At 62.1% G+C, this 26,753-nt stretch overlaps 5 protein-coding genes and 1 long non-coding RNA gene across 10 annotated transcripts; 3 read left to right on the forward strand and 3 right to left on the reverse strand.

Moving 5' to 3' along the window:
• Positions 1–322: 322 nt before the first annotated feature.
• Positions 323–3,678, reverse strand: CENPX (centromere protein X). 2 transcript variants are annotated; one of them, XM_078437988.2, is made up of 5 exons: positions 3,548–3,678; positions 1,104–1,155; positions 880–933; positions 546–631; positions 323–449 (listed from the first exon to the last, which is right to left on the reverse strand). In XM_078437988.2, exons 1-5 carry the CDS (start codon positions 3,575–3,577, stop codon positions 435–437), a joined length of 237 nt encoding a protein of 78 aa, XP_078294114.2. In that variant the 5' UTR covers positions 3,578–3,678; the 3' UTR covers positions 323–434. The 2 variants fall into 2 exon arrangements, with proteins under 2 accessions (XP_078294114.2, XP_078294113.2); XM_078437987.2 differs by having other exon boundaries at positions 546–634; positions 3,548–3,677.
• Positions 1,164–3,105, forward strand: LOC145713105 (uncharacterized). The gene is made up of 2 exons (XR_014136041.1): positions 1,164–2,504; positions 2,731–3,105. It is a non-coding gene; the product is annotated as an uncharacterized LOC145713105 (long non-coding RNA).
• Positions 3,679–3,801: 123 nt separating the features above from the next.
• LRRC45 (leucine rich repeat containing 45) lies at positions 3,802–11,930 on the forward strand. Of its 3 annotated transcripts, none has more exons than XM_078437984.2 (17): positions 3,802–4,466; positions 5,017–5,078; positions 5,499–5,569; positions 5,820–5,998; positions 6,252–6,380; positions 7,431–7,543; positions 7,867–7,925; positions 8,177–8,254; positions 8,530–8,665; positions 8,751–8,828; positions 8,919–9,030; positions 9,152–9,222; positions 9,652–9,744; positions 10,036–10,128; positions 10,671–10,841; positions 10,915–11,062; positions 11,272–11,930. In XM_078437984.2, exons 1-17 carry the CDS (start codon positions 4,247–4,249, stop codon positions 11,466–11,468), a joined length of 2,010 nt encoding a protein of 669 aa, XP_078294110.1. In that variant the 5' UTR covers positions 3,802–4,246; the 3' UTR covers positions 11,469–11,930. The 3 variants fall into 3 exon arrangements, with proteins under 3 accessions (XP_078294110.1, XP_078294111.1, XP_078294109.1); XM_078437983.2 differs by having other exon boundaries at positions 3,803–4,466; positions 10,668–10,841; XM_078437985.1 differs by lacking the exon at positions 6,252–6,380 and having other exon boundaries at positions 10,668–10,841.
• A 459-nt stretch (positions 11,931–12,389) lies between these two features.
• Positions 12,390–14,983, forward strand: RAC3 (Rac family small GTPase 3). 2 transcript variants are annotated; one of them, XM_060645086.3, is made up of 6 exons: positions 12,390–12,530; positions 13,079–13,150; positions 13,365–13,482; positions 13,612–13,674; positions 14,086–14,249; positions 14,488–14,983. In XM_060645086.3, the coding sequence occupies exons 1-6, from the start codon at positions 12,496–12,498 to the stop codon at positions 14,546–14,548; spliced, it is 513 nt and encodes a 170-aa protein (XP_060501069.1). In that variant the 5' UTR covers positions 12,390–12,495; the 3' UTR covers positions 14,549–14,983. The 2 variants fall into 2 exon arrangements, with proteins under 2 accessions (XP_060501069.1, XP_060501068.1); XM_060645085.3 differs by having other exon boundaries at positions 12,393–12,530; positions 14,086–14,245.
• Positions 14,984–16,533: 1,550 nt separating this feature from the next.
• On the reverse strand, positions 16,534–18,430 carry DCXR (dicarbonyl and L-xylulose reductase). Its single transcript, XM_060645087.3, has 8 exons — positions 18,299–18,430; positions 18,126–18,223; positions 17,516–17,670; positions 17,380–17,422; positions 17,206–17,305; positions 17,053–17,117; positions 16,845–16,962; positions 16,534–16,718 (listed from the first exon to the last, which is right to left on the reverse strand). The coding sequence occupies exons 1-8, from the start codon at positions 18,348–18,350 to the stop codon at positions 16,615–16,617; spliced, it is 735 nt and encodes a 244-aa protein (XP_060501070.2). The 5' UTR covers positions 18,351–18,430; the 3' UTR covers positions 16,534–16,614.
• A 5,191-nt stretch (positions 18,431–23,621) lies between these two features.
• Positions 23,622–25,805, reverse strand: LOC132687176 (carbonyl reductase [NADPH] 2-like). Its single transcript, XM_060645088.3, has 8 exons — positions 25,672–25,805; positions 25,210–25,307; positions 24,952–25,106; positions 24,816–24,858; positions 24,629–24,728; positions 24,448–24,512; positions 24,103–24,220; positions 23,622–24,013 (listed from the first exon to the last, which is right to left on the reverse strand). The coding sequence occupies exons 1-8, from the start codon at positions 25,721–25,723 to the stop codon at positions 23,910–23,912; spliced, it is 735 nt and encodes a 244-aa protein (XP_060501071.3). The 5' UTR covers positions 25,724–25,805; the 3' UTR covers positions 23,622–23,909.
• Positions 25,806–26,753: the final 948 nt, after the last annotated feature.

A 26,753-nucleotide genomic window follows, 5' to 3' on the forward strand; every position in this document is an offset into this window, starting at 1 on the left:
ACCTTCTGAGGGGAATATCAAATGGTTAAAAGGGTACACGGCAGCTTTGATGTCGGGGTGTCGGGACCGTGCGCACCTCCGCTCACTCGAAGGCGCACAGGCCACCTGCTCCAGCAGCAGCCCGCTGCTTCCTGGCACCTGCATTCGGAGGACCGGGCGCTTCCCTGACACCCGTGGGCGTGAGGGGGAGACGCCTGCCTCCCCGTCCCCTCGGCGACCTTCCCCACGCCGTCTGCTGTGTCCAGGCAGTCAGCAGCGAGGCAAAGGAGACACCAGGAAGGGTGGGGTGTCTGCCAGGACCCAGCTCAGCCCTTGGGGCCGGCGGAGAATGCCGGGTATCAGGAGCTGCTTGTCTGTAGCCAGAGGCCACCGAAACGTGGGCACGGGGCTTTAGCCTTGACTTGGACAGCAGGCCGCAGTGGGGGTGGAAGCCCCTAGAAGTCCAGGAGCTGTGGGGGGGGAGAGGAGCACTCAGAACCCACAGGTGCCAGCCCCGCTCCTGCTCCCGGAAGGGCAGGGCGCAGGCCCCAGTGGGGGCCACCTACCAGCTGAGGCAACACCTTTTCCAGCTGGTCCACGTCCACGAGAGCCAGGTCCTCCGCCTGGGCCTGCCGGACGCTGCGGATGGCTGCTTCTGCCGTGACACGGGAGGAGAGTGTGCAGGGGTGGAGGACGGGGTGCACCTCCCCCCAACCCTGTGCGCGGCTGGCAGCTCAGAAACATGGGGCTTTCCAGGAACACAGAACTTAGGGGCTGGTGGGAAAATGGGAAAGAGGTGTGTGTGTGTGGTTTCCCAGCTGAGAAACATGAGGGGAGCAGTGAATGGTCGGGACCGGCCTGGGGGACACCAGAGGACGCTGCCGGGGCCCCTTGGCTCACCCACAACGAAGATCTTCAGCAGCTCCGCCACGAGCCGCAGTGCATCCCCGCTGACTGCAAGGTGGAGGGGAGTGAGTCACAGGATCCGTGCCCCTCTGGCCACCCCTGTCAGGGGCCGTGGCCCCACCCTGCACCCCCACCCCGACCCCGGCCTCCCCAAGGCGCTGGCCCTGTGCCTGGCGGTCCCTGAGTCTGGCCCCGCCTCCCAGCCAGTGCCCACGAACCTTTGGTCTTGTCATCCTTAAAATGCAGCTGCAGCAGCTTGCCCACCAGCTCCTGGGGGGGGGACGGGGGACGGAAAGGCATCAATGGTGGGTCAGTGGCCCAGCACCGTGCCCTGCCTGCGGCAGATCCCTTAGGCATTCGGTTCCGGCTGCTGGCAAGACCCTCTGTCCAGGAGCCTTTTGAAAGCTGGGAGACTGGGTGGGGAGAGGCCTCCAGGGGAGAATCAGACATGCGGCGGACAGGTGGGAGCGGCCCGGGTGCCAACCCGCTGCTCCCTGGGCTCCAGGACAGTCCTGTGCTCCCACCCCTGGGCCCGAGGCACTCTCCTCGAGGGGCCCCTTGGCAGGAGTGTCCGCACCACCAACACTGCCTAGCTTGTTCCAGACCCTGCTCTCGGCGCCAGGTCAGTTCCATCTGGGGTCCCTCCCTGGGGTCTACCGCGTGCAGGGCCTGCAGCGCACAGGGGAATCTTCCTGTACGGGCACGGGTGCCGTGAGCCACACAGCTGTGCAGGGGCCGGGCTGCTCCATCAATAGGCGGTCAGGGTGGACAGGGGCGGAGGGGAGCGGAGCCTGGGCGTGTCTGCAGGGCCTCCAGACAGGAGGGTGGGGCGAGGGCGGGTCCAAGCTGAGACTCCTCAAGGTAGGGGACTTGAGCCCCCGAAGGATGGCACCTCTCTGCAGAGCTGGGGGAGGTGGGAGGAGGGGCAGCCAGAAATGGGGTGTCATGCAGGGAAGGTGAGTTGGGGGCTGGCCAGCCCTTGACTTTAGCCACAGGAGGTGGCGCTGCTCCACCCGGTGCCACTCGGCAGAGCCTGAGGGCAGAGCAGAGGGCAGGACAGGGAGTGGATGCCTTGGGGCCCAGGCTCAGGAGGGTAAGAACTTGCCACAGGGTCCCTCCAGCAGTGACTGTGAGAGCTTGGCGCCACCTGCTGGTCCTTCTTGCTGCTTAACCAAGAAGGTACCAGGAAAGGCCCAGAAGGCCCTGCTGCCCCACCTGCTGGGGGGGGGGGGGGGGACCCCAGGAAGACCTACATCAGCAAGGCTGCTGCACCCGGGGTGGGGGGGGGGGGGGACGGCGCTGTCCAGACCACTGAAGGGGTCAGCACCAGCTGAACACGGTGGTTCCCTAAACAAACAAGTAACTCAAACTCGCGTTGGGCAGGACAGCCTGTAGGCACTATGGTGCCCTCTGGCCCTCACCTGGGACAGCCCTGCTCAAGGGTAATGATCGTACCCCCAGCTCTCCAGTTATAATTGCGGGGGAGCACTCTCATGACCACCACTCTGCCAAGTCATTCCAGCCTCAGTGACTTTCCCTGTTAGGTCACAACCCCTCCTGGGGTGGCCAGGGCTGAACCACAAGCCCAGGTGACGAAGAGGAGGGGGCTGAAGCAGAAAGTGAGCCACAGAGGATCCCTGTGTCTGTGCAAGGGAGTGACTCCTACCCCCCGGGACTGGCAGACCTCCCTTCTGCTATCAGGGGCTCAGAAACCACTCATAGCGGGCAGGGGGCGGGAGCCAGCGGGGCCTCCGTACCCACCCAGCTACCCAGAACCGCCCTTACCAGGGCAAAGGGTGAGGCCCTGAGTGGAATGGCCTGAGTGTAACCCTAGTTCTGCCTCAGTTTCTCCAACAGTAGGTGAGGAGGGTCCCAGTACCCAATTCCTAAACGGACTCATCTGAGTCAAGGGCCTGTAACCGAGCCTGACCCAATGACACTGACTGCAGAGCCACACGCACACCCCGGATGGAACACAAACAGAAATGGTTTCAGCTTGGGGCACCTGGGGGGCCAACTTCAGCTCAGGTCATGATCTCGCAGAACCTCAGTGCAAGCCCCGAGTGGGGGCTCTGTGCTGACAGCTCAGATCCTGGAGCCCGCTTCGGATTCTGTGTTTCCTACTCTCTCTGCCCCTCCCCTGCTCATGCGCTCTCTCTCTCGCTCTCGCTCTCTCAAAAATAAGTATAAGTAAATAAGTAAATAAAAAAATAAAATAAAGTAAGTTTCAGCTTGACTCAGGTGAGACACAAAGCCCAGGACTCTTGATAGGGAGCAGGCCAAAGGGAAGCTTTAGAGGATGCAGGCCGCGGGACTACCTGCGAGCCCGGCGCAACCACTACGCAAGGTGGTCGCCGGATCCCGGAGCTCCCGTGGCTCGGCGGGCGGCGAGGGTTGGGGGCACACGCCTCTGCCTGGTTCCCGCAGACCCTCTCCCTCTGGCCGCCAACCAGGCTGCCTACTCCACCCTAGGCTACTCGGCTGCAGGACCCCACCCGAGGAGAGCCAAGGGCGCGCGGGGCGGGGGTCGCGGTCGGGTTCTGGGAACGGGCCTGCCCCACAAAGCACCAGCGGGCGTAGCGGGGGCGGCTCGGGGCCCGCACGTGAGCCACCCTGGGGTTCCCCGCCCGGTCCCCGCCCCCTGCTCCGCCGGTGCGCTCACTTTCCGGAAGCCGCCGCTAGTTCCTTCCATGACAGCCGCCGGGACACGCGCGCTACAGGGTCCTGGGAGCCCCAGGCCAGTCTGTCCCGGGCGCAGCCTCCGAAGTCCCGCCTCCGCCCCTCCAGCCAATCAGTCCGGAGCGCGCCCTCCGCATCCCCGCCCCCTGGGCCAGAAGCGCGTGCCCACCCCTTCGTCCCTATTGGCCCGCGAAGATCGCTCCTCCTCCTCCGCAAAGCCTCCTGGGAGTTGCAGTTTGCGCTCGCCGTTCCCGGCGCGCCTTGCTCTTCCTGGATACTGAGGTTCGCGGCGGCCGCGCGGACTGGCGTCTGCACGGGGACGGTCCGGAGCGTGAGGGCTGGGGCCTGGGGCTCGCGGACCGGCCTCGCCGCGGGAGGTGCCGTCGACGAGGGGTCCTCACCCCCGCCGCCTGGAGCGGCCCCCTGCTCACTCCCCGGCCCTGCCCTCATCGGGTCTCCCTCCTGTAGAACCAACTCACTTTGTTCCTCTTTCCTAGGCTCCTGAGAACTTAGGAGTGCCTGTGCTCCGCACTGAGCGGTCCGGCACCGTAGGCCCCCAGGGGACGGGCCCTGCCCTCTTGTCCTCAGGGAGAAGAGCCGGGTAGCAGGAGCAAGCAGTCGCCTTCCCTCTGCTTCCCAGCCCCAGCCGGCTCATGGTGAGGCCTGTCCCCAGGAGTGTGCCATGGAAGAGTTCCGGCACTCCTACAGCCGGCTGTGCAAGGAGAGTGGGGCCGAGCCCCAGGAAACTGTCCTGCAGCAACTGCAGGGGCTGCCACGGGGTCGGCTGGACCTGGCCACTCAGAGCCTGACCGTGGACACCTGCAGGGCCTTGGGCGAGCTGCTGCAGAAAGAGACACTGCCGACGGAGCTCATCCTGAGCGACTGCATGCTGAGCGAGGAAGGTGGGCACCCGAGGGCCCGCAGGGGCCAGGGCAGCCCTTGCAAGGTTGGGGTTGGGGTCAAGCCCTTTGCCTCAGGGCAGCCTGGACTTGCTTTGTTTCTCACGGTTTGCTGCGCGTGGTCCACGTTCCTTGGCAGCCTCTGGCTCAGAGGTCTTCCGTCCCGACGTCACACTTCATCTTTGTGAGGTTTCTACTCTGTGCTGCAGGCAGTTGAAGCAAGCGGCAGCGCCCCTGACAGCTGCTGGCAATTGAAACCTGGCAGCAGAGGGCAGTTTCTCCTTGCAACAGAGAAATCCTAGGTTCCCCTTAGGAGAATCCCAGGGTGCTGGTGAGCATGAGGTCAGGAGCCTGGCTCTGTGCCTAGCAGAGGTTACAGATGTCTCAGACCTGACACAGCAAGCAGGGCAACTCAATTCGGGCATGGATCCTGACCAGTGGGGGCCACTGGGACAGTCGTTTCTCCCTTATGTCTGGGAAGCTGAGCTGTCCCAAGCTGGAGCCCACGGGGAGGAGCTCAGGGGCACAGGGTGACCGTCCTGCCGCCTTACAGGGGCCACACTGCTGCTCCAGGGGCTGTGTGCCAACACTGTTGTGCGGTTTCTGGATCTAAAGGTGAGCAAGTCTGCACTCGGGCGTGGGACTTGAGACCCGGAGGGGAGCGGGGGGGGGGGGGGGGGGTGGCGGGGGGTGTGTGTGTGTGCGGAGATTTGAGTGTCCTAGCAACCTGAAAATGTGGATGGTGGCTGGATACAGTATCTGTAAGTGCTCTCGGCACACAGGGCTCCCTACCGTCTTCTGGTGGTCTTGATTGGGGGGTGGTGTGTGATTTGAGGTTAGGAATGTGAGTTCCAGAGTGTTCGTTCAACAAACCGCTCCAGGAGGCCCACTCTGGTCAAGGAAAGCACCTCCCGCCCACAGCCGGCCACCTGGCCTCATCCACTGTCTGACCAGGGCCCTGTGGGGTATGGACGTGGCATTTGGAGCCCAGCATGTGACGATGGGGAATTACCAGGCTGCCTTTTCCTGCCCTAGGGCAATAACCTTCGAGCTGCAGGGGCCGAGGCTCTGGGAAAACTCCTCCGGCAGAACAAGTCCATTCAGAGGTGAGATGTGGTCCTCAGGTCGGCCCCAGAGGGCACGTTCTGAGGCCTGAGAGAGTTCTCTTGAGCCCTCGTGGCCCATTGTTTGCATTTCTTATCCGTTGGTAGGGAGCTGACAAGTTTAAGTTACTCACGTGGCTGCAGCTTTTCTGCTAGAGACCCTGAAGCCTGCACCTCCCCTCCAGCCCCTCCAGACCCTGTGGCAGCAGGGTGCTCCTTGGGGCCACACGCCTCACGTCCGCCTCTCCTGCAGTCTCACGCTGGAGTGGAACAACATGGGTGCGTGGGAAGACGCCTTCGCCACCTTCTGCAGGGCCCTGGCGGACAACGGGGCCCTGCGGCAGCTGGATCTCCGCAACAACCAGATCAGCCACAAGGGCGCAGAGGAGCTGGCCCTGGCCTTGACGCGCAACGCCAGCCTCCAGCAGCTGGGTGAGGCCTCTCTGCACTGGCCTTCTCCCGAAGGTCTGAGGTCTGGGGCTGTCGCCTGCTGCTCCCTCGGCCCTCCTGCCGCTTCTGTCCTGTTCTGGAAGCAAGTGGGTGGAAAGGTGCTGCGGGGAGGGGCCCGGTTTGCTGGGCTCCTGCTCAGTTGGCGACCACAGGGAGTGCCCTTCCCCCAGAGAAAGCATCCCAGGCTGGGCCAGCCATCTCCAGGCACGTGTGGTGACAGTGGATTTCCTTCCAGACCTGCGCTGGAATGACATCGGCCTCCTGGGGGGCCGGGCCCTGGTGAACTGTCTCCCCCGCAACAAGACCCTGTGGAGGTTGGAGCTGGCGGGGAATAACGTCCCCGGGGACATTCTCAGAGCTGTGGGTACGGGCACTCCGGGCTGCCGACAGCTCGCCCTGTTTGGAGCCGGGAATAAAGCTGATTCCCTTGGACGGGCCCAGCCACTGAGGGAGGGGCAGCTCGGGGCTTGGGGCAGGGACGCGTAGAAGCATCGTGAGATTAGCCTAAATCAGAAATGAAGTAGAGGGAGAAGGTTCAAGAGAAGGAGACAGTGGCAGTGAGCCCGCGGAGAGCCTGCTGCCTTGTGCTGCTTGCTCCAAGCCTGCCTCGGGATGTGCGCTTGCTCCTTAGGCCTGTGAGGCACGGGGTCACCTGGGGCGTGGGGTCTTGCCCCGATGGCCATACCACTGCCTTGGTGGCCCAGCCACAGATGGGAAGGAGTCACCCCAGAGTTCGTGGCTACACATGTAAGCTGTGTATAAGCACAGCCACCCAGACTTTGTGGCCCCCTCCCATCAGTGACCCCAACAACTCAACCCCGGGCCCGGTTGGACAGTCTGCCACTCCCCATGGTTACTTGTCCTGCCAGCAGCACCGGCCACCCAAGGGCCTGAACTTGGGCTGGAATCCTGGGTGGGGCCACCACCTCCTGCTGGGCCCACCCGGCCGGTGTTGTCCCGAACTTCTCCTGGTCCCTCGGCCATTATGATTACCCTCAGTGCCACTTTGGGCTGGCTCCTCTACAAATCTCGCCAGAATCTTTCTGGAACACAGGAGAGGAGTGTGGTATTCGATTCTGGGGAGTCACGCTGTGGATTCTGACCTCTGGGGTGGAGCCCAAGTGCCCAGGAGAGCGTCCATCTGTGGCAGCTGGGCAGTCTCCCCACGTGCATGCCCCTTGCACTGGGTGCCTCCCGGGCTCCTGGCCCCACTGCTACCCACGCCTCTGCCTCTGGTGCATTGCGGGGAGGTCTCTCTGATTTGTGGGGTAAGGCTGCCTCACACAGTGTCGATTCCCAGATGACTGGCTTCTGGGTGCGGGGCCGGGCTGGCTGCTGGCCGCTCCTGGGCTGAGCAGCCTCCTCCCCCCCCCCCCCCCCCCCCCCCGGTGGATAACTTGGCTCTTTCCAATAGAGCAAGCCATGGACCACAACCGGGACCGGCAGACCACCTTCCGAGAGAACCAGGCCCGCACCCATGTGCTCAGCAAGGAGGTGCAGCACCTCCAGGAAGAGAAATCCAAGCAGGTGAGTTCTGCAGAGCCTCCCCCCAGCTGCATGGACAGAGCTCCCCTTGGTCCCCATGCCATGGCCGTCTTTCCTTCTCGCAGACACCAGTGCTCCCCCAGGGCGGCCAACACTTAGGCCCGAGAGGCAGCCTCTTGGTCTGACCTCCTCTGTCAGGTGGGCGGGCGGGCGGGCTTCCCCTGTGCAGGAGTCCCAGCCTCCCTTTGGATGAGGCCAGTGCTTTCCTGTTCTGCTTCGGCGGGCGTCTGCTCTCCTTCCTGCTTGACCAAAGGGAGCGGGCAGGCTCCAGGTCCTGACACGGCTCTGGCTGGCTCTGTCCCCAGTTTCTAGACTTGATGGAGACGATTGAGAAGCAGCGGAAGGAGATGGCCAGGAGCAGCAGGTGAGCGCCGCCCCGGGACCGCAGCTCACCTGGGGCGCCCGAGACTTGGATGCTCGGCACCTGCCCACCGACGAGGGGGTGGCGTGCTCCCCGGGGGGAGCTGGCTGCAGGATGAGGGGCGGCACCGAGGACTTCCCGGCCCGGCACCTGGGGCGTGGTGGGAGCATCGGGAACGGCAGCTGCCTCCAGAGCCCAGGGGGCCCGGGAGGGCCCTGAGGTTTGGGCTTCTCGGACCTTCCTTCTGTTCGTAGGGCGTCAGCTATACGCGTGGGGCAACTGCAGGAAGCCCTGAATGAAAGACATTCCATCATCAATGCCCTCAAGGCCAAGTAAGCAGGCGTGGGGGGCACGAGTGTGGTTGGAGGGTGGCTTCAAAGCGCTTCAGTGATGTGCCCACGGGCAGAAAAGAGTGGGACAGACAGGAACCCGAGTCCTCAGTGTGCAGAGTGGAGGTGGGGAACGGCTGGGCTGGTAATCCTGGAAGGCTTCTCGGAGGACGTCAGCTCTAGCTGAGGTGAACAGTGGCCAGCAGGAGTGAGAACAGCAAGGCCTTTGCGAGGCCCGAGGTGAGGCAGGGGCGGGGCTGGCGTCTCCCTCCGAACAGGCTGCAGATGGCCGAGGCCGCCCTGGCCCTGTCGGAGCAAAAGGCCCAAGGCCTGGGGGAGCTCTTGGCTACCGCGGAGCAGGAGCAGCGAAGCTTGGCGCAGAGGCAGGCAAAAGAACACAGGCTAGAGCAGCAGGTGAGCAGGGGAGGGCTGGGCGCAGGGCGGGCAGGCGGTGCGGGGCAGGGGTGACGGGGGCGCCCTTGCCCTGCCTCCCCCGCAGGAAGCTGCGGAGAGGGAGTCCAAGCTCCTCAGAGACTTATCTGCTGCCAACGAGAAGACCCTCCTCCTGCGAAACCAGGTGTGGGGGTGAGGGGCCGGGCCCCCTGAGGAAACGGGCGGGGCCCCGGGGCCGGGACCCAAGCTTCCCACCCACGGTGCTGCTTCCCAGGTGGACGAGTTGGAGCGGAAGGTGGGATCTCAGCAAGAGCAGCTGTTCCTGGCCAGGCAGGAGCTGACCAACACGGCGGCCGAGCTGAAGACCAGGGCCATCCAGGCTGAGGGTAGGCGCACGCGGGCCCACAGCCGAGGGGCCCGGAGAGGGGTGGGTGGGTGGGTGGGGAGCGCCGGGAACGAGGCGCCCCCAGCGAGTCCCACCCATGCTCTCCCCGCCTGGGCTTGCAGAGCGTCTGGAACTAGAGAAGAAGAGGTCCCGGCAGAGCTTGGAGGACTTGGAGCGGCTGCGTGCCAAGGAGGTGCTTGTCAGTGACCCCATCAGGCCTCCTGCTGTCCCCGCTGTCTGCCCGGGGCCTGCAGAAGCCTCAGGGTGGCACGGTGTCCCCGAAGCACACCCCTGGCCGTGCTCCCCTTGACTACCTTGGGGGTGCCTGGCAGTTCTTGGCCAGCCCTAGCAGATATAACACCCAGGGACTCCGACCAGGCTGTAGAAAGGACCCCGGCACAGGCTGCCGTGTGCCCTGTGCCACCCTGTGTGGCACTGGACTGTGCCCTCCACCCTTCGTGCAAAGCCGCGTGGGGCAGCCCATTCTCGGGAGGAGCAGCGTCCCCAAGATTTGCCTGCCTCCTGGGGTGGGGAGGGAAGCCTCCTTCCACGGCAGGGGGTCAGGGGATGCACGCCCGGGGGGTTGGTCTCCCAGCCCTGCCCCCACCCTGTGCCTGGGCAGATAGAGCACCTGACTCGCCGCTTGGAAGAGAGTGAGAAGGCCATGCAGGAGAGGGTGCAGAGGCTGGAGGCCTCACGGCTGTCCCTAGAGGAGGTAAGCACATGCCAGTTGGGTGCTAGACTCTGCCTTTCTCTGGGGCACCCCTTCTGTCGGTCAGAACCTCTTCAGGCCCGCCCCCTCTCCCCCCGCGTTCAGGACCAGTATCTCCGTGAGGCCAGAGGGACTTTCCTACGGTGGGACGTGGGACCTCTTGGCCGTGGCAACTCCCGGGACACTCTCAGGAGGCTGGTGCAGGGCACCCCCGGCCCAGTGGCCGGGTGGGGCCACAGGGGTCCTGGCTAGGGGCAGGAGAATAGGCCCAGTGGGTCGCTGTCTGTGGGGCAGGAGCTGAGCCGAGTGAAGGCGGAGGCTCTCAGTGAGCGTGGCCAGGCTGAGGAGGAGCTCATCAAGGCCAAGAACCAAGTCCGTCTGGAGGAGGTAAGCCCGTGGCCAGACACGCCAGACACGTGGCTCCCACCGGGGAGCGAGGCCTGAGGGGCTGATGTGTGCACCGGCCAGACCTAGGCCGTCCTTTGGTTCTGTAGGGGAAGGTGGGGGGACGGGAGCTCCAGAGGTACAGGGGCAGGGAAGAGTCAGAACAGGACAGGTGCGGGACACATCCCACCCCCTCCCCCACCAAGAGCCACTGTCGTGCCACCCTGGGATGGGGGAAGCGGTCTGCCCCCGTGCAGCCTGTGATCGCATGGCCACAGCCAGGACCCAGAGGGCAGAGTGGTCAGCCTGGGGGTGGGGAGGGGGAGCGGGAAGGGTACTCTGTGTGGGCTAGTTCAGGTGGAGCCTGCTCGGAACACACACACAGAGTGACTTCAGTTATGAGCAGTCTTCACGCTGCAAGGAAAAGTTCTCCTGGGGCCGAGGCGGCTACTCCACAAGGAGGCCCAGGGCCAGGGCGGGAAGCGGCTGGCAGGCCTCGGCCCTTCGCCCCTGGGCTCAGCAGCCCCCCTGGGTGCCCACAGCAGCAGCGCCTGGCTCACCTGGAGGAGAAGCTGCGGCTGCTGGCTCAGGCGCGGGACGAGGCCCAGAGCGCCTGCCTGCAGCAGAGGCAGACGGTGGCCGAGGCGCAGGCGCAGGCCGGCCAGCTGGGCCTGCAGGTGGAGGGCCTGAGGCGGCGCCTACAGGAGCTGCAGCAGGTAACTCGGACTTTGAGGCCCCCCCCCCCACCGTGCCCTTCCCCCGCCACACACTCACCCCCACGTCTGGCAGGAACTGAGCAACAAGGACCAAGAAAAGGTGGCAGAGGTGACCAGGGTGCGGGTGGAGCTGCGGGAGCAGAACGGCCGCCTGCAGGCCGAACTGACGGCCCAGGAGGCTCTGAGAGAGAAGGTGGCGGCGCTGGAGCGCCAGCTGAAAGGTGAGCTGAGCCCCCAGCCCCGGTGCCCTCGCAGCCCAGCCTGTCCTCAGCGGGCCACCCAACGACAGCCGGCCGGGCTGCAGAGCTGAGCCTGGCCTGGGTCTCAGCTCCCAGGGGCGCTGTATGGGGTCTGCCTCTGTGGGACCCCGGCCAGGGCCCCCCAGGCCCTCTCCCCCACTGCCGACCTCCCTGAGGTTCTTCCCCTGCAGTGATCACAGGTGACCACCGGGAGGCGCTGCTGGACAGGGAGAGTGAGAACGCCTCTCTCCGGGAGAAGCTTCGGCTCAAGGAGGCTGAGATCGCCCGGATCCGGGAGGAGGAGGCCCAGAGGGCCAGCTTCCTGCAAAATGCCGTCCTGGCTTATGTGCAGGGGTCTCCCCTGAGGGCCATGAGTCCCCAGAAGTGAAGGGAAGCAGGGGGACTCCTAGAGTGGCAGGAAGGCAGCATCTCCCGGACATCTGTGCCCCATCCCTGCCCGTCCCTTCCTCTCAAGGGACAGCCCATCAGGCTGGCAGTTTAAGGCAGGGTCTACAGCTGGAGACTTGGAAAATCGGTGCCAAGGCGGACCGGCGAGCGGGGCCACTGCTGCCCAGCGCTGGGGTGCCCTGCTAGGCAGGCACGGGGCTAGTCAGCCAAGACGTCCCCAGCGGACACACCGTGGGCCCCAACCCCAGTCCTTCCGGCGGGTCCCAGGGAACATGCCTGAGATGTGTTTCAGAAGCAGCAGCCACAGGGGAAGAAAATCCAGAAGACCTGCACCCCCTACCCCTCACAATCGCCCTTTCCGGTGTGCCCACAAACGCTCCTTTCCCAATGTAACCAGGAGTCCTGGTTCTTTTGAAATACAGAACTTTTACACTTTGTGATACATTTTGGGCCGGTGCCTTTCCCCACATGTGTCTGTGCTCCCAGCCACCCAGGAGACGCTCTCGGGGGTGGCTGTTGCCCTGTGGGGACGTGGGGCTGCGGGGGCGGGGTGGGGGGACCGGTGACTGCCAGCACCAGCTGTCTCCTGGTCGCGGGGCGAGTGCATCTCAGCCCCTCTGTCCGCGGTCCCTGGGGCAGGCGCTTCCTGGAAGAAGCCACAGGCACACAGAGGGCCCCACACACGGCCTGGTTGGGGGGCATCGCCTGCCTGCGCTGACCCCCAGCTCGTGGCATGGGTCCCAGGGGCTCCGGGGACTGGCTGGGGATCGCCGTGTCCCCACCCCTCACCGGAGTTCTCCGGGACCGGGCGAGTGCCGGGCTCGGGGCGGGCCCGCGCCCCCCGCGCCCCCCGCCGGCCGCGCTCGGCTGTCTCCGCGCCCGGCGCTCGGCGGCGCTCGGCTGTCTCCGGCCGCTCGGCTCCGCGCTCGGCTCGGGTCCGCGGCCGCTGCGGCGCCGGGCATTTCTCCGCAGCTCGGCTCGCGGCCGCGCCCGCCCGGCCCGCGCCCATGCAGGCCATCAAGTGCGTGGTGGTCGGCGACGGGTGAGTGCGCCGCGCGGGGGCCGCGGGCCGGGCGGGGGCGGCCCCGGGGACCCCGCCCGGGCTGGGCGCAAGGCTCCGGGGCGCGGGAGCGGAGGGGGTGCGGGGGGCCGGGCGGGGCGGCCCTCACGCCCCGACGCCCCTCCCGCGCGCGCCCCGGGGTCGGGCCGGAGCGGGAGGGCGCGCTGGGGCGAGGTCCCCGCTGGCCGCCGGGCCGCGGGCCTCCGGCCCGGGCCCACCTGATGCTGCCCTGCCGCCGCCCGGCCGCCGGGTGGGTGGGGCCGGGCCTCCCACCTGGGCTGCGCCCTCCGCCGGGCCCACCCGCCCGGGTGCCGGAATCTCTGAGACGGCTCGCCCCACCCCCACCCCCAGCCCCAGCCCTGCCCTGGGGAGGCCGGCCCGCGCTGGTCCTCCTCCAGCTCCGGGCAGCTGCGGATCTGCCGGGCCGGGACCCCTGTGTTCGCCTCTGGCTGCACGGGAGGGGCTGCCCTTGCTGGGCGGAGGGCTGAAGCCCGGCCTGGGAGCAACGTGGGCTCGCCCTCTGTCCACAGCGCCGTGGGGAAGACCTGCTTGCTGATCAGCTACACGACCAACGCCTTCCCGGGAGAGTACATCCCCACCGTGTGAGCGCTCCGGGCGGGCGGGTCTGGAGCTGGCCCGTCAGGGCCTCGGGCGCGGTCTCGGTGTCGTGGGCCCACCCCCCCCCCCAACCCCCAACCCCGGGCTTCGAGGTCAGGCGCGGGAGGCCCCGGTCTGGGCTGCTCGGGTGGGGCCGGGGCGCTGCCACACCTCGCGTTCTGTGCGGGCCTGGACCGACCTTCCCGCTCTGCCTGGCAGTTTCGACAACTACTCTGCGAACGTGATGGTGGACGGGAAGCCGGTCAACCTGGGGCTGTGGGACACCGCCGGGCAGGAGGACTACGACCGGCTGAGGCCACTGTCCTATCCCCAAACTGTAGGTGACGACAGGGCCGCCCCGGGAGCTGGGTGGCTTGGGTGGGGTCCTCGTCGGGATATGTGGGGGGGTTGCCATTTGGAGGTCCTTGACCACTCCCACCAGGGCCCCCTCACCTTTTCTCCCAAGGACGTCTTTCTGATCTGCTTCTCTCTCGTGAGCCCGGCGTCCTTTGAGAATGTTCGAGCCAAGGTAGGGCAGTGTCGCAGGGAGGGCTTGTCTGCGGGAGAGGGGTTGTTCAGAGGATTTGCCCTGGCAGGGTGGGGGCGCTTGCCTGAAGACCTTAGGCAGCTTGTCCTTCGGAGGCAGGCGAGGTCTTGGCACGGGGTCTGAAGGTGACCCGGGACAGTGACGAGGGGCTGCGGTGAGGTAGGGGTGGGGGGTGAAGCTCTCAGAGAAGGGAGGGCCGCTAGGCCCTTGAAACTTCCCGGTAGGCATTTTGTCCTGGGTCACTTTCCCACTAATCCCAGTGACGGCTCCAGGAAGGGCTGAGGGTAGATCCAGGGACCAAGAGGAAGGGACTCTTGGGAGCCACGGCCTGCTGCGGGCATGGCTGGGGGAGAAGCCCTCAAGGGGTAGGGGTCAGAGCCTCCATCCCCGCAGTGGTACCCCGAGGTGCGACACCACTGCCCCCACACGCCCATCCTCCTGGTGGGCACCAAGCTGGACCTCCGTGACGACAAGGACACCATTGAGCGGCTGCGGGACAAGAAGCTGGCGCCCATCACCTACCCCCAGGGCCTGGCCATGGCCCGGGAGATCGGTGAGTGGGCCCTGCAGGGCCTTGGGATGCCGGCGGGAAAGGGACAGGAGGCCTGCTCTGGAGGGCACAGTGCTGCCCCCTGTGGGCCCCCACCTGTGCTCACCCCTTACTTGCACACACCACGCCCCCCCCACCCCCCCACCCCCGCCTCCCTTGCTGTCCTCCCCCTCGCTGAGTCCCATCCTCAGCGTCCTCTACTCTCGCTGTCCCCTCATCACTGTCCCCTCCCTCGCTGCCCTCAGGCTCTGTCAAGTACCTGGAGTGCTCAGCCCTCACTCAGCGGGGCCTGAAGACCGTGTTTGACGAGGCCATCCGGGCTGTGCTCTGCCCACCCCCTGTGAAAAAGCCCGGGAAGAAGTGCACGGTCTTCTAGAGCCAGCTTCTGGAGGAGCGACCCCGCCCGGGCCCGTGCTTGCTGTCGTGTCGAGATGTTTGGTGTCCCTGAGTCTGCTGTGGGGGAGTGGTGTGGGTGGGGAGGGGGAAGAAGCATGGGGACAGGGCTGGGGCCGTGGAGTCCTGTCTGCTCTGTCTTGTCCTTCTGGGGTACAGCTCCAGCTTTACCTGGCCCCCACGGGAGGCTGGAAGGGAGCAGGGTCTCCCTCGGGCTGCAGGGGCAGGTCCAGGGCAGCCCCAGGATGGGCTTCCTGGTGGGGGAGGTTGGGGGGATGGGTCCGGTTCATGCGCCCCAGGATGGGGCAGCCCTTTCTTCTTTTATACAATAAACATTCTTCACCACCATCTCCCGCCTGTCTGGCTACTTGCTTTTCTGCCCTGGGGTGCCTGGCCCCTCACTTCCCCCATCGAGAGTACAGAGGGGTGAGCTTGACCCCACACCCTGGGCAAGAGGAGAGAACGACCTTGCTCAGCTGTGTCAGTCCCCAAAGGATGTGACCCAGATCAGAATGGGAGCAAGGACATGTAGCCCCTTTGGGGTGAGGAAAGCCCCCCCTCGTGCTGACTTCAGGCCTTGGGGAGGGGCACGCGCTGGGGAGGCGGGCTTCGGTGCAGCAGCTCTCAGGTGTGGGGAGGGGACAGCCTGCGGTCAGGGCCCATGGAGTCCCTGGCAGGGCTCCGCAGCGCCCCGCACCCACCAGGGCTGGGCCACACTGAGCTAAGTATTCAAGAAGAGAAGTGGTCAGGAGGAGAGGCGGCCAGTCTAGACAAAGCGTGGTGGTCGAGTGTGGTTCCTCTGGAGTGGCAAGGGGCTCTGGAGCGGCAAGGGGGCCGTGTGTCAGTGCCAGAGTCAGAAATGGTGGGAGGGAAGGTGAAGGTCAGCCGGGGAGCGCCGCGGGGGACCACAGTGCAGGAGCTCGGACTTCACCCGAGGCCGCAGGGTGCCAGTCCAGGCAGGTGCTTACGACACCAGGCCTCCCCATGGTGTGCACAACAGGCTCCCGCCGGCTCAGAAGAGCCAACCGTGAGAGTTTTCAGGAGTTTCGCTAGCCAGTTGCTAAACCGCCTTTATTAATAATTATATACACTTACAATGAGTCATATCAGAAAATGAGCAAATACTCCAAACACCCGTTTTTGTACACAATGCTATCGTCTAGGTGTGTGGGGTTACTTGTGCCCGTGGCATCTGTGTGGTGCGGACGCCACATGAAGGTGGGACACTGCACATCCGTCCCCACACATCTGCGCCCAGCCCCGCCCTCAGTAACATCAGATTGGGAGGGGTGTCCCTACCCTGTGGAGACCGGCAAGTTCGAGCAGGGCCTGGCGGACCGAATCGTTCAGGCCTAAGGCAGGAAGACACGCGGGTGACACATGGGCCAGCTCTCACGTGGGGAGTCCTTTGTGAGCCACAAAAGTGGGACGATGTCCTTCCAGTATTTGAAAACTGTCACCTGATCTGGCAAAGAGGTCGATCAGGTCGCTGACAAATTAGCGAAGCTCCAACATCCGTCTTCCTTGTTCCACTTCTGACTCGTTCATTAATGCCGATAAGCATCAACCGGTGTCTCCGTGCGGTTACACCCATGGAGCTGGTTGTCAGAACGCCGCTGCTTCCAGCCCACAAGCCTCCGGACGGAGCCAAAGGCCACCCTTGGTCAAATTCACCGCCGCGCTTAGGAGCTGGCCTCCTGGATGGCCTCGCCTCCCAGGCCCTGCCAGGAACTTGGCCAGGTCTGAAAAATCTCAGGCGCGGGAGCCAGGCTGCCACCTGGCCTGGGCTGTGAGTTGAACGGGTGCCTGCCTACCTGGGACTCATTCCCACCCCCCAGCACTGGGTCCTGCACCTCCCGACCCCTTGCCAGCGGCCTAGCAGTCAGTGTGCAAACCAGGCAGAAGAATCATGTTTATTGGAGAGATGGGGACAGGGGTGGGCTCAGCACGAAGCAGGGGTTACGTTAGGCAGGGGAGACTCAGGTGGCCAGGAAGCCTCCGTCCACCGGCACGGTGGAACCTGTGGTCATGCTGCTCCGGTCACTCAGAAGGAAAAGGATGACGTCCACCACATTCTCCACCTCTGTGGGCAGGGTGGAAGTCAGGGCACAGGTGGAGGGCGCTGCCCTCATCCTTCCCTCTCACTTCTCACCTAGGCGGGTATGGGGGCTACTGGTGCACCCCCCGGCTGGGCTCCTGCCTGACTCACCAGCGAACCTGCCAAGTGGGATTCGATCCAGCATGGCCTTGGCCTTCTGGGGGTCGCTCCAGTTGGCCTGGGCCATGGGGGTCATCACCACTGTGGGGTTCACCGCATTCACGCGGATCTGCACCAGGACAGACAGGAGGTCAGCAAGGCAGGCTAGGCGCCCAGGGCATGAGGGCTGGGTGTTGGGAGGCGTGCCAGGGGGGCTCACCTTGTGTGGCCCCAGCTCCAGAGCCATCACCCTGGTCAGCATGTCCATGGCACCCTTGGTAGAACCTGTGAGGAGTGGCGTGCCTGGAGCCCGACGGCTGCAGGCTTGGGGGTCGGTGGGGTTCGGGCGGGAGCACGTCTGGGGCTTACTCACAGTAGACGCTGTGGTTGGTTATTGCGCGCTGTGAGGCCTGGCTGGAGATATTCACGATGGCCCCCGGGGCCCCCCTAGCTATCAGGCCCCTCGCCACGATCTGGAATTGCAGAGGGAGCGTGAGGCAGCACTCGTCACCCACTAGTTCCCACCCCAGCCCTGAAGGCGGCTCACCTGAGACACCTGGATGACAGCCCGCAGGTTCACATCGAAGGATCTGGAGGCAGATGGAGAGACCCCGGTCAGGGACTGGGGCTGCTGCTGCAGGGGACAGCCCTGTCCCCGGGGGCGTCTACCCTGGTCAGCTCACGTGTCACACGCCTCCTTGGTGACCTCCAGGAAGGGCTGCAGCAGCGCCACGGCGGCGTTGTTCACCAGCAGGTCCACGGGGCCCACACTGCCCAGTGCCCGCTCCGTGGCGTCCCAGTCACCCAGGTCCACACACACGGGCTCCACCCCAGGACACTGTGCGTAGCGGGGGGGAGGGACAGCTACCAGCGGCTCCCCGCCCCAAAAGGGGCGCTGCCTCACCGATCTTTCAGCCTGACAGGGGGCGGGGCTAGAGGTCTCAGAGGATACCTTCTTGGGGTTCAGAACGCAGGCTGCTGAGGGAGGTGGTAGAGGACCTAACGCGGTCCCTGGGCATCTCCGGGCTTGGTGACCTGGAGGCTGGCCCCGCCTCCGGCCGGTCCACTTCCTGCGTCCCAAGGCCCCGGGCCGGCAAAGCAGCCATTTCTGCCTCCTTCCAAGCCCAGGGGGCGTTGCCGTTCCACCGGAGGCCGCGCGCCCTGGGAGGGGCTGCTCAGGGTCCTGGGTCAGCCCCTGCGCCCCGCGCCTGCGCGTCCCGGCCCTCTCGCCACCCCCACCCCCGCCCCGCCCTCTTTCCGCCGCCCCCGGGGCCGGGACAGAGCTGCGCCTACCTCGACGACCAGGCTGTCCAGGTCGGCCCGGGTCCGGCTCAAGGCCACCACCTGCACCCCCGCCGCGTGCAGCGCCTTGACAGTGCCGCGCCCGATGCCTGCGGGGAGCGCGGCTCAGTGCGTGCGTCCCCCGCCGCGGCCGCCCGCCGCCCCAGGCCGCCCCGCAGGCCCACCTTTGCCCGCCCCGGTGACGAGCGCACGGCGGCCCGCGAGCCCCAGGTCCATGACTGGCGTTCAGTGTCTGAGTGTGGCGGCCGTCGGAGGGCGCGGGGCGGGACGGCGGAGAGGCGGGGCGCGGAGGGGCCAATCACAGGCTGGTGTCCGGGTCAGGGGCGGGGACATGGAAATAGCACCGCCCAGGCGGGCGCCGCAGGCGCAAGGGAGTGGGGGCGGCGGGTCACCTGAGCCTGAAAGCTGTTTAGCGGCTTCCGAAAGCAGAGCCCCGGAGAGCACCGGTTCCCTGCCAAGATTGTACCAGAAAAGATGTGCTGGTTAATACCAGAAAGAACGTGTAGCTACACGTGAAATGCAGAACTCAGCGCCAACATATCTTGCTTTGTTTCTGGGAAGAAAAGTTTGGCAAAAGGGATCGCATGACCCGCACCCCCACCCTACCCCATGGCTGACGCAGGTTCTCTCATAGTGCCCAAAGGGAAAGAGTTTGGACAACTAAATCAGCCTGAAGAAGCCAATGCCAACAAAGCCCCACCTTAACTTGGTGAGGTAGAGTCCCCTCCCTAAGGAAGGAAAAAAACAAAAACAAAAACCTCAAGGTAACCTGGCTGTGCACATACATGACAACATCCCTCAGGACCTTGTAACATGAGATCACTTAATCAGACTGCATGTTTGTGTGTTACCACATATGGGGGACAAAGAAGTAGAAAACACATTTGAAAAACTATGCCACGTGGTGCTTGGGGCTCAGTTCTTTGGGTACGAACCCAACTGAGCTGTGCTGGCAGGAATAAAGTTGCTTCCTGGGAAGTAAAACCTCAGTGTCGCGACTCTGTGAGAGTCCTGCTACATTACTTGGGGACTCGTCCGGGATTCAGAGACAGTGCGTTTCCACCTCCTTTGCTGCTGGGATACGAACCTCCGGGCGCCGGGGGACCACTTGACCCGCAGGAGGCTACCCCTCCCGGCTGGGGGTGAGGACCCCATGTGCGCCAGCGGAGCCCGTGAGGCCCAGGGACCAGCTCAGGGAGCGCCCATCAGACTAGTATGAACCCAGGTTCGTTTTGGCAGACCTGCCCCTAAGAGGCAGAAGGGGAGCCTGGTCACCCCCCAGGGCTGCCTTAGTAGTTTCGCGAGGGGACTGGGCACAAAGCCCAACTCCAGGGCGCTCGGCGGCGGGTTGGAGTCACCATGTGACCGTGTGTGGGGACTGGTCTCTCATTCATTTCCTGGGTCAATGACTATGATAGTTAGAGCCAACTGTCTCTGGTTAGCTTACCTCAGAATGGGAGCTTTAAGGAATACTCCCAAGGGGCCAAACTCCCTTTGTTTCAGGGAAATTCCCTGTCTTCTCCGGACTGACAGGCACTGCCTTATTGCACTAGTGAAAAACAAAACAAAACAAAAGAAACCTGGGGTCTGCTCCTCTGTCTGAGCCGACAAGACTTAAAACTGGGAATTCTCTTTCTCTGCCTTCTGCTGGCACCTCGCCTCTTCTGCCTTCCCCTCCCCCCCCCTCCTGTTTCTGCACCACTTGGGGGCGGCCTGCAGAACGGGCTCCCCAATGCCTCAGGCACATAACCATCCCACCCCAGAGGTCCTAGAGTGGAGACCACACACTTCAGATTTCCCCACCAGGACTCTAAGTAGCAATTAATCACGGGAAACAAATTGTCTTCGGTGGACCCAAGTAAAACGTATTCAGTGTTTAAGTTAATTTAAGTTTGTTGGTTTGATAGAGACAATGTTTATCAACATTAAAAAAAAAAAAAACAACTTTTACTCTACCTAGATTTGCAAATAAGCTCATGTGATCTCTGTTCCAATTTAACAAAAGGGTGACTTAAAGTAATGGTTAACTTTGTCTCATAGTTTTCGTGAGTAATTGTTAAGATAGCTTTCAAAGTCTTTGGTAACTTAAAACTGTTATGATGTCCTTGTAACCACAGTAGAGGGGACGGCCATCTTGCCAGTGTAATCCAACAAAAAGCCCCTAGTAGGGTGCCAGAACGAACTGGAGGTCAACCAATCACCGAGCGACAGCACGACCTGACATGAAAAAGGCCCACCCGGACCTAAACCCAGAGGAGCTGCAGCTTAAAAACCCCACCCCACCACACCTGGGTGCGGCTTCCCTGGCTCCTCTCTCTCTCTCCTTGAGTCACGGAACCTCGCCCGAGACCTTAGTTCCCAAATAAAGCCTTTGCTAAAATTTTTTAGCCTCTGACTCCTACCTTTACCCTGCCTTACGCCTGACCCTAACAAAAACGTTAAAGTTTTTGCTTGCATGATAAATTGGGTTTTAATTCATTGGCTATCTAACGAGACAAGAGGCTAAAGCACTAATTACTAAATTTTTTTTTAACATTTTATTTGTTTTTGAGACAGGGAGAGACAGAGCATGAACAGGGGAGGGTCAGAGAGAGGGAGACACAGAATCTGAAACAGGCTCCAGGCTCTGAGCGGTCAGCACAGAGCCCGACGCGGGGCTCGAACTCACGGACCATGAGATCATGACCTGAGCCGAAGTCGGACGCTTAACCGACTGAGCCACCCAGGCGCCGCTAAAGCACTAATTACTAGATGTAGGTTTGCGCTTTTGACTTGTTGCAGAAAAACTAAAGATAGTTGGATCTGTTAAAAAACATGCTTTGTGCTTAATTGATTCGTAAGTTTGACATCTAAGAAATTCTGATGTAACAGTTCATAATTGATTACTACTTAGTTTTCACTGGAGACTAAGGTTTCTAAGAGTTAAAATTCTGCTAAATGTAGTTGAGACTGATGGAAATAAGGAAAGTAACTCTACATGTAGAAAACTAGACATATAAATAAATATAAGGTATGGAAATACATTTTTTGTTAAAGGTAAACAAAAAAAAAGTAATTTTGTCCTAAATAAGACTGGTTGTTTGGGGGAAAAAATGGCTCAGGTCAAAATCTAAAAGCAAAAGACAGTTATAAAAAGGTTTATGAAGAAAAATCTTTAAAAAATTGTACATATGGTCAGGAGGTCTAAGGTCAAATCTTTAAACTACGCTAAATTAGCCACTATCTTACAGACACAAAATAAAACCCCGGTGGCCTTCCTGGAAAGGTTAAGGGAGGCTCTCATTAAATATACACTGTGGGCCACTTGACCGACCCTTGGGTAGATTCTAACTGCTGTACCCCTACACCATCCCTTGTAAGCTTGAAGAAGCCAGAACGGTCATCATCCCTGTTCCCTCACAGCAGACACAGGCCCTGTTCCAGGGGAGGAATGAATAGGGAAAGGGTGAACATGAGGCAGAGAGAGACAAGGGACCTCAGGGAGGCAGACTACAGCTGCAGGTGGGAAGCTGAAGAAGCAGATGGGGTTCTCTCCTTGTGAAATCCCTTATGGGCACCCTCCCCCCCATTATCAAGGGCATAAGGGGGGGATCTAAATGAGACAGGCAATCTAACCCTAAGACAACAGATGTGAGCCCTTGCGTCTACCCTAACCACCTTATACCACTGGGTCAGGGAGCGATTACCTGTGAGTCTGACCACAGAGGCTCACCCTTTTAAACCAGGAGATGCTGTATGGGTGAAGGAGCAGAGTGTCCAACCCCTAAAACCCCTCTGGAGAGGACTGTTCATTGTCATTTTGTGCACCCCTACGCAGGAAAGTAGCTGAAGCGGGTCCCTGGGTTCACTACGACAGAGTGAAGCCGGCATCTCAAAACTGGGAGTGCCTTCCTGATTCATCAACGCCGTGCAAGCTGACCACAGGAAGAAGCAATCTGCAACTCCAGAGGCTCCGGCCCCGGGAGACTGCAGCCCTGCTTTAGTCATTTGGAAGCCGACTGACCTACGCACGACAGACGCTTGAGGAACCGACGGTCCGATGAAACAAGACTGTCCTTATTTTCTATATGTTTCCGCCTTGTTTTTCACTGTTACTATGATTCTTGGTCTCCTTTTCACCATAGGATTGGCTGAGGCCGCCCCGGGCCGGCTAGGAATGGGGGGAGAGGTTTCTGTTAGCACTCACTAGCCAAGCAGCAAACCGAAATGCTCAGTGCTATCTATCAAAATCGCTGGGCCTTAGATTGCCTGCTTGCTTCTGAGGAAGAAGTTTGTGAAAAGTTTAGCCTCAGCAACTGCTGCCTATAGATAATGAGGAAAAAGTCATAGAAAAGATCACAGATCAAATCAAAAGGATTACTCATGTCCCTGTCCAGACCTGGAGTGGTTAAAACCCCGGAGAGTTATTTGGAAACTAACTTTCAGGGGATTCAAAACTCTCATAAAAATTATCCTCCTAATTCTGGGAGGTTGCTTAATCCTACGGTGCTTAGCTCCCTTGGTTGTACGGTCTGCTTCCAGTCTCACTGAGGCCATGATTTAAAAAAAAAAAGAGGACAGCCATACATGAAATGATGCTATAGAAATATAAGCCTTTAAACCAAGATGGTGCTCTTTAACCCAAAATAGAGGGGTCCAAGCATCAAAGAGGGGAATGTGGTAGGGTTCCCTCCCTAAGGAAAACAAACAAAAAAACCCTCAAGGTAACCTGGCTATGAGCATACATGACAACATTGCTCACGACCCTATAACAGGAGACCACTTAATCAGACTGCATGTTTGTGTGTGTTACCATATATGGGAGACAAAGAAGTAGAAAATACATAAAAAAAAAAAACAAAACAAAAAAACACACCACGTGGCATTCGGGGCTCAATTCTTTGGGTACGAACCCAACTGAGCAATGCGGCACAAATAAAGTTGCTTCCTGGAAAGAAAAGCCTGGGTGCGGTGTCACCACTCTCTGTGTGAGAATCTTGCTACACTGGAAGGGAGAGGAACCCCTATCATCCAGGCCGGTTAGCAGACCACCAGCACTGTAAAAAAACTTGCACAGGATGGGATAGGAGGATCGGGGTCATCCGGGGTTCACGGTGGCCGGCAAGAGCAACCAGCATTGCTTCCTGAGCCTTTAGGGTCATTTACAGATAGATGTGACCCGGGGGTACATGGCATCTTCCCCAGATCCCAGACCCTCTAACCTCTCTGACCGGCGGAGCTCGGAGCAGCAGTGCTTGGCTGAAGGGCGGGGCCAGAGCCTCAAGGGGAGGGAACGTGGCTGCCCTCTGCCCAGGGCTGATTGGGGGGCTGGGGGAGGGGGCGGGGCACGGACAAAAGTCTCTGTGTAAGAAATCGCTGCCCTTCAGCTACAAGACAGGGTCGCCGTAGAGTCCGGCTGGCTTTAGGATCTGCGCCCTCATTTCATGGCAAGTGAAATGTGTGCTCCCCCTCCCTGACCCTCCCCTCCCAAACCCCGGCACGCAATGGTTCCAGAGAATGGCCTCCATTTATTTAGGGAAATCCAGCCGGCACAGCGGAGGACACAGTGGGTGGGGGCGACAGGGGAGGGTTTCGTGGCAGCACGAGTGTGGATGCGGTGTGTGCCCAGATGCAGAGTCTGGGTGGGAGATGCGCGAGCGAGCGGCTTGGTGGTGAAGGCGTGGTGGGGCGGTGGGCGTGACCGGGGCGTGGCTGGGCGGTGGGCGGCGCGGGGCGTGGGCGGGCGGGGGGGGCGGGCCTGGTGCCCTGAGCGCCGGCTCCCCCGCGCCGGGCGCTCTAGGAAGCCAGGTACCCGGCGTCCACGAGTATGCCCGAGCCGCTGGTGGAGGCGCTGCGGTCGCTGAGCAGGAAGAGGATGCTGTTGACCACGTCCTCCGTCTCTGCGGGGATCGGCGGGGGACCGGCGGGATCAGCGCGGTGTGTCCCGGCCGCCCTGCTCGCGCCCTCCGCTCCCCGAAGCCCCGCTGACCTGCAAACTTCCGCAGGGGGTGACGCTCCTTCAGTTTCCGGGCGATCTCGGGGTCCGTCAAGACTTTCTGGCCCATGGCCGTCAGCACCACCGTGGGGTTCACGGAGTTTACCCGGATCTAGGGCCAAGGGGCGAAGACGGCGGCCTCAGCGAGTAGATGAGCCTCTGTGCTCCCCCCACCACCTGCGGAACTTGCTTACTGTGTTCAGTCAGTCGCTGCCCAGAGCCTTGGATGGTCCTCGGGCCTCTCCCATGCCGTCTGCCGCCCCTTACCATTGCCAGCCCCTACCCCTGCTCCCCAGCCCGCCTTTGTGTGATCCCCAGGTCCTCCCCTCCCATGCCCACCTTGTACGGCCCCAGCTCTGCGGCCATGGCTCTGGCGAATACACTTATTGCGCCCTTGGTGGAGCCTGTGGAGGGAGGGCAGCACTGAGCACCCCTTAGCCCTCTCTGCGCAGACGCTAAGCCCCAGCGCCCAGGATCTCCTCATGGATGGATGGGGTACGGGCTGGGCAGAGGGACTCACTGTAGACAGATAGGTTGGGGAAAGTGACATGGGCCACCATGCTGGAGACATGGACAATGGAGCCAGGCACTCCCCGGTGGATCATTCCCCGGGCCACGATCTAGAAACCAGGAGAGGGGCAGCCTGATCTCACTGTACTCCCGGCCGGGCCTGGTCATCCTTGGGCCTTGCTCCCCCACCGGCTCACCTGGGACACCTGCACCAGTGAGCGCAGGTTCACACTGAAGGTCCTGCAGAGGGCAGACAGTCAGAGCGTCCACGGCCACATCGGCCCCACGTCCTCAGCAACCTCTCCCCAGTCCACCTGCTCTCCTACTCCCCACCTGTCGAAGACCTCCTTGGTGACCTCCAGGAAGGGCTGCAGTGGCACCACGGCAGCGTTGTTCACCAGCAGGTCCACGGGGCCCACGTTGCTCAGTGCCCGCTCCGTGGCGTCCCAGTCACCCAGGTCCACACACACGGTCTGTATCCCGGGACACTGTGGAGAGGCAGTGGTCAGTGATCAAGGAGGTGGTCCCAGCAGGCTCATGAGGCACCCGGAGCGTGTGGGGTCAGGCTTGGGCCGTGACCGGGCTGCTCACCTCCTCGGAGAGGCTGACTAGGTCAGCGTCGGTGCGGCTCACGGCTACCACTTTGGCTCCCAGGGCATGCAGGGCCTTCACAGTGTCCCTCCCGATCCCTGCAGGGGGGCACCGGGTGGGCAGATACCCCAGTACATCTGGGTCAAGGCTGAGGACTGAGGCTGCAGCCTCTTCCACTCAGGAAAGAGCAGCGAGGGGGTGCCAGCCAGAGTCAGAGGCTCGGCCGGCCAGGATCTGGCCAAGGGAGGCCCCAGAGAACAGCTCCTTTCCACTGAGCCCAGGGAAGAGACCCTGTCTGGATGTCCCCGTCTGCGTAGCCTGAACCTGAAGGCCACTGTCTCGGGTGGGGCGTGACAGGCATGGAGGGACTCACAGACCCCAGCACAGGCCTGTGAGGCTTCAAGTCTGGCCACCTTACCCTCCACCTCGGCCCCTCCCGCACACCCACTTGCTCATACGTACCTTTCCCTGCCCCTGTCACCAGGGCCGGCAGGCCTCTGAAATTCAGTTGCATGGTGCTGACTCTGAGCCTGTGTGCAGCAGGAGAGGAGGGCAAGGAGGTTTTAAAGGCCTGTGGCGGGGCCACTGGGGTGTTGTGAAGGAAGGGGGGGGGCGCTGGAGGCACAGGGCAGGGGCGGGGCATCATTGCAGTCTCTACTTCCTTGTTTACAGGAATCTTCTGCCCTCCCCAGCACAACCCAAAGGTGCTGGTCAAAAGCTGCACCACGAGGTTTGGAAAAGGAAATAAAGGGGCTTGTGGGTGGCTCAGTCGAAGTGTCTGACTCTTGAGACCGGCTCAGGTTGCGATCGTGCATCAGATTCCATGCTGAGCTTGGAGCCTGTGTGGGATTTTCTCCTCCTCCCTCTGCCCTTCTCCCCGACTTGCACTTTCTCTCCAAATAAATAAATATTTAAAAAAAAAAAACAGAAAAGAAAAATAGGGGCGCCTGGATGGCTCAGTCACTTAAGCGTCGACTTCGGCTCAGGTCATGATCTCTCAGTTCATGAGTTCGAGCCCCATGTCGGGCTCTGTGCTGACACCTCGGAGCCTGGAGCCTGCTTCCGATCCTGTGTCTCCCTCTCTCTGCCCTTCCCCCACTCACGCTCTGTCTGTCTCTCTCTCAAAAATAAAAATAAAGATTAAAAAAATTAACAACAACAGCAACAAAAACAGAAAAAAAATTAACCGTGGAGTAGGAACGTGGCCCTTCTTGGATGGTGGGGACGGATGGGCTGGAGCTGGCCCCTGGAAGCCTCGAGCAGGCGCCTCTGGATTATAGCCCAGGCATACTGGGTTTGAGGCCGTTCTCCTGCCCTGCTGACCCCGACTCCACCACGGCCCTAGTCTGTGGCCTCCAGAGTCTTCCTCACTGGCCCCTGGCCGGCCTAGGACACCTGCCCCCTGGCTTCCAAGCCCAGAGCCCAATCCTATCCACAGGTGTGGCCTCCCTACCGGCCTCATTCCCTCTCAGGTGTGGCTCGGGGAGGGGGTGGTTCTCCCTCCTGGCCGTCCTGTTTTGGCTCTCTCCCCCCACTCTGAAACT

The sequence above is a fragment of the Panthera onca genome, chromosome E1 (assembly GCF_046562875.1).
Source record: "Panthera onca isolate mPanOnc1 chromosome E1, mPanOnc1 haplotype 2, whole genome shotgun sequence".
NCBI lineage: Eukaryota > Metazoa > Chordata > Mammalia > Carnivora > Felidae > Panthera > Panthera onca.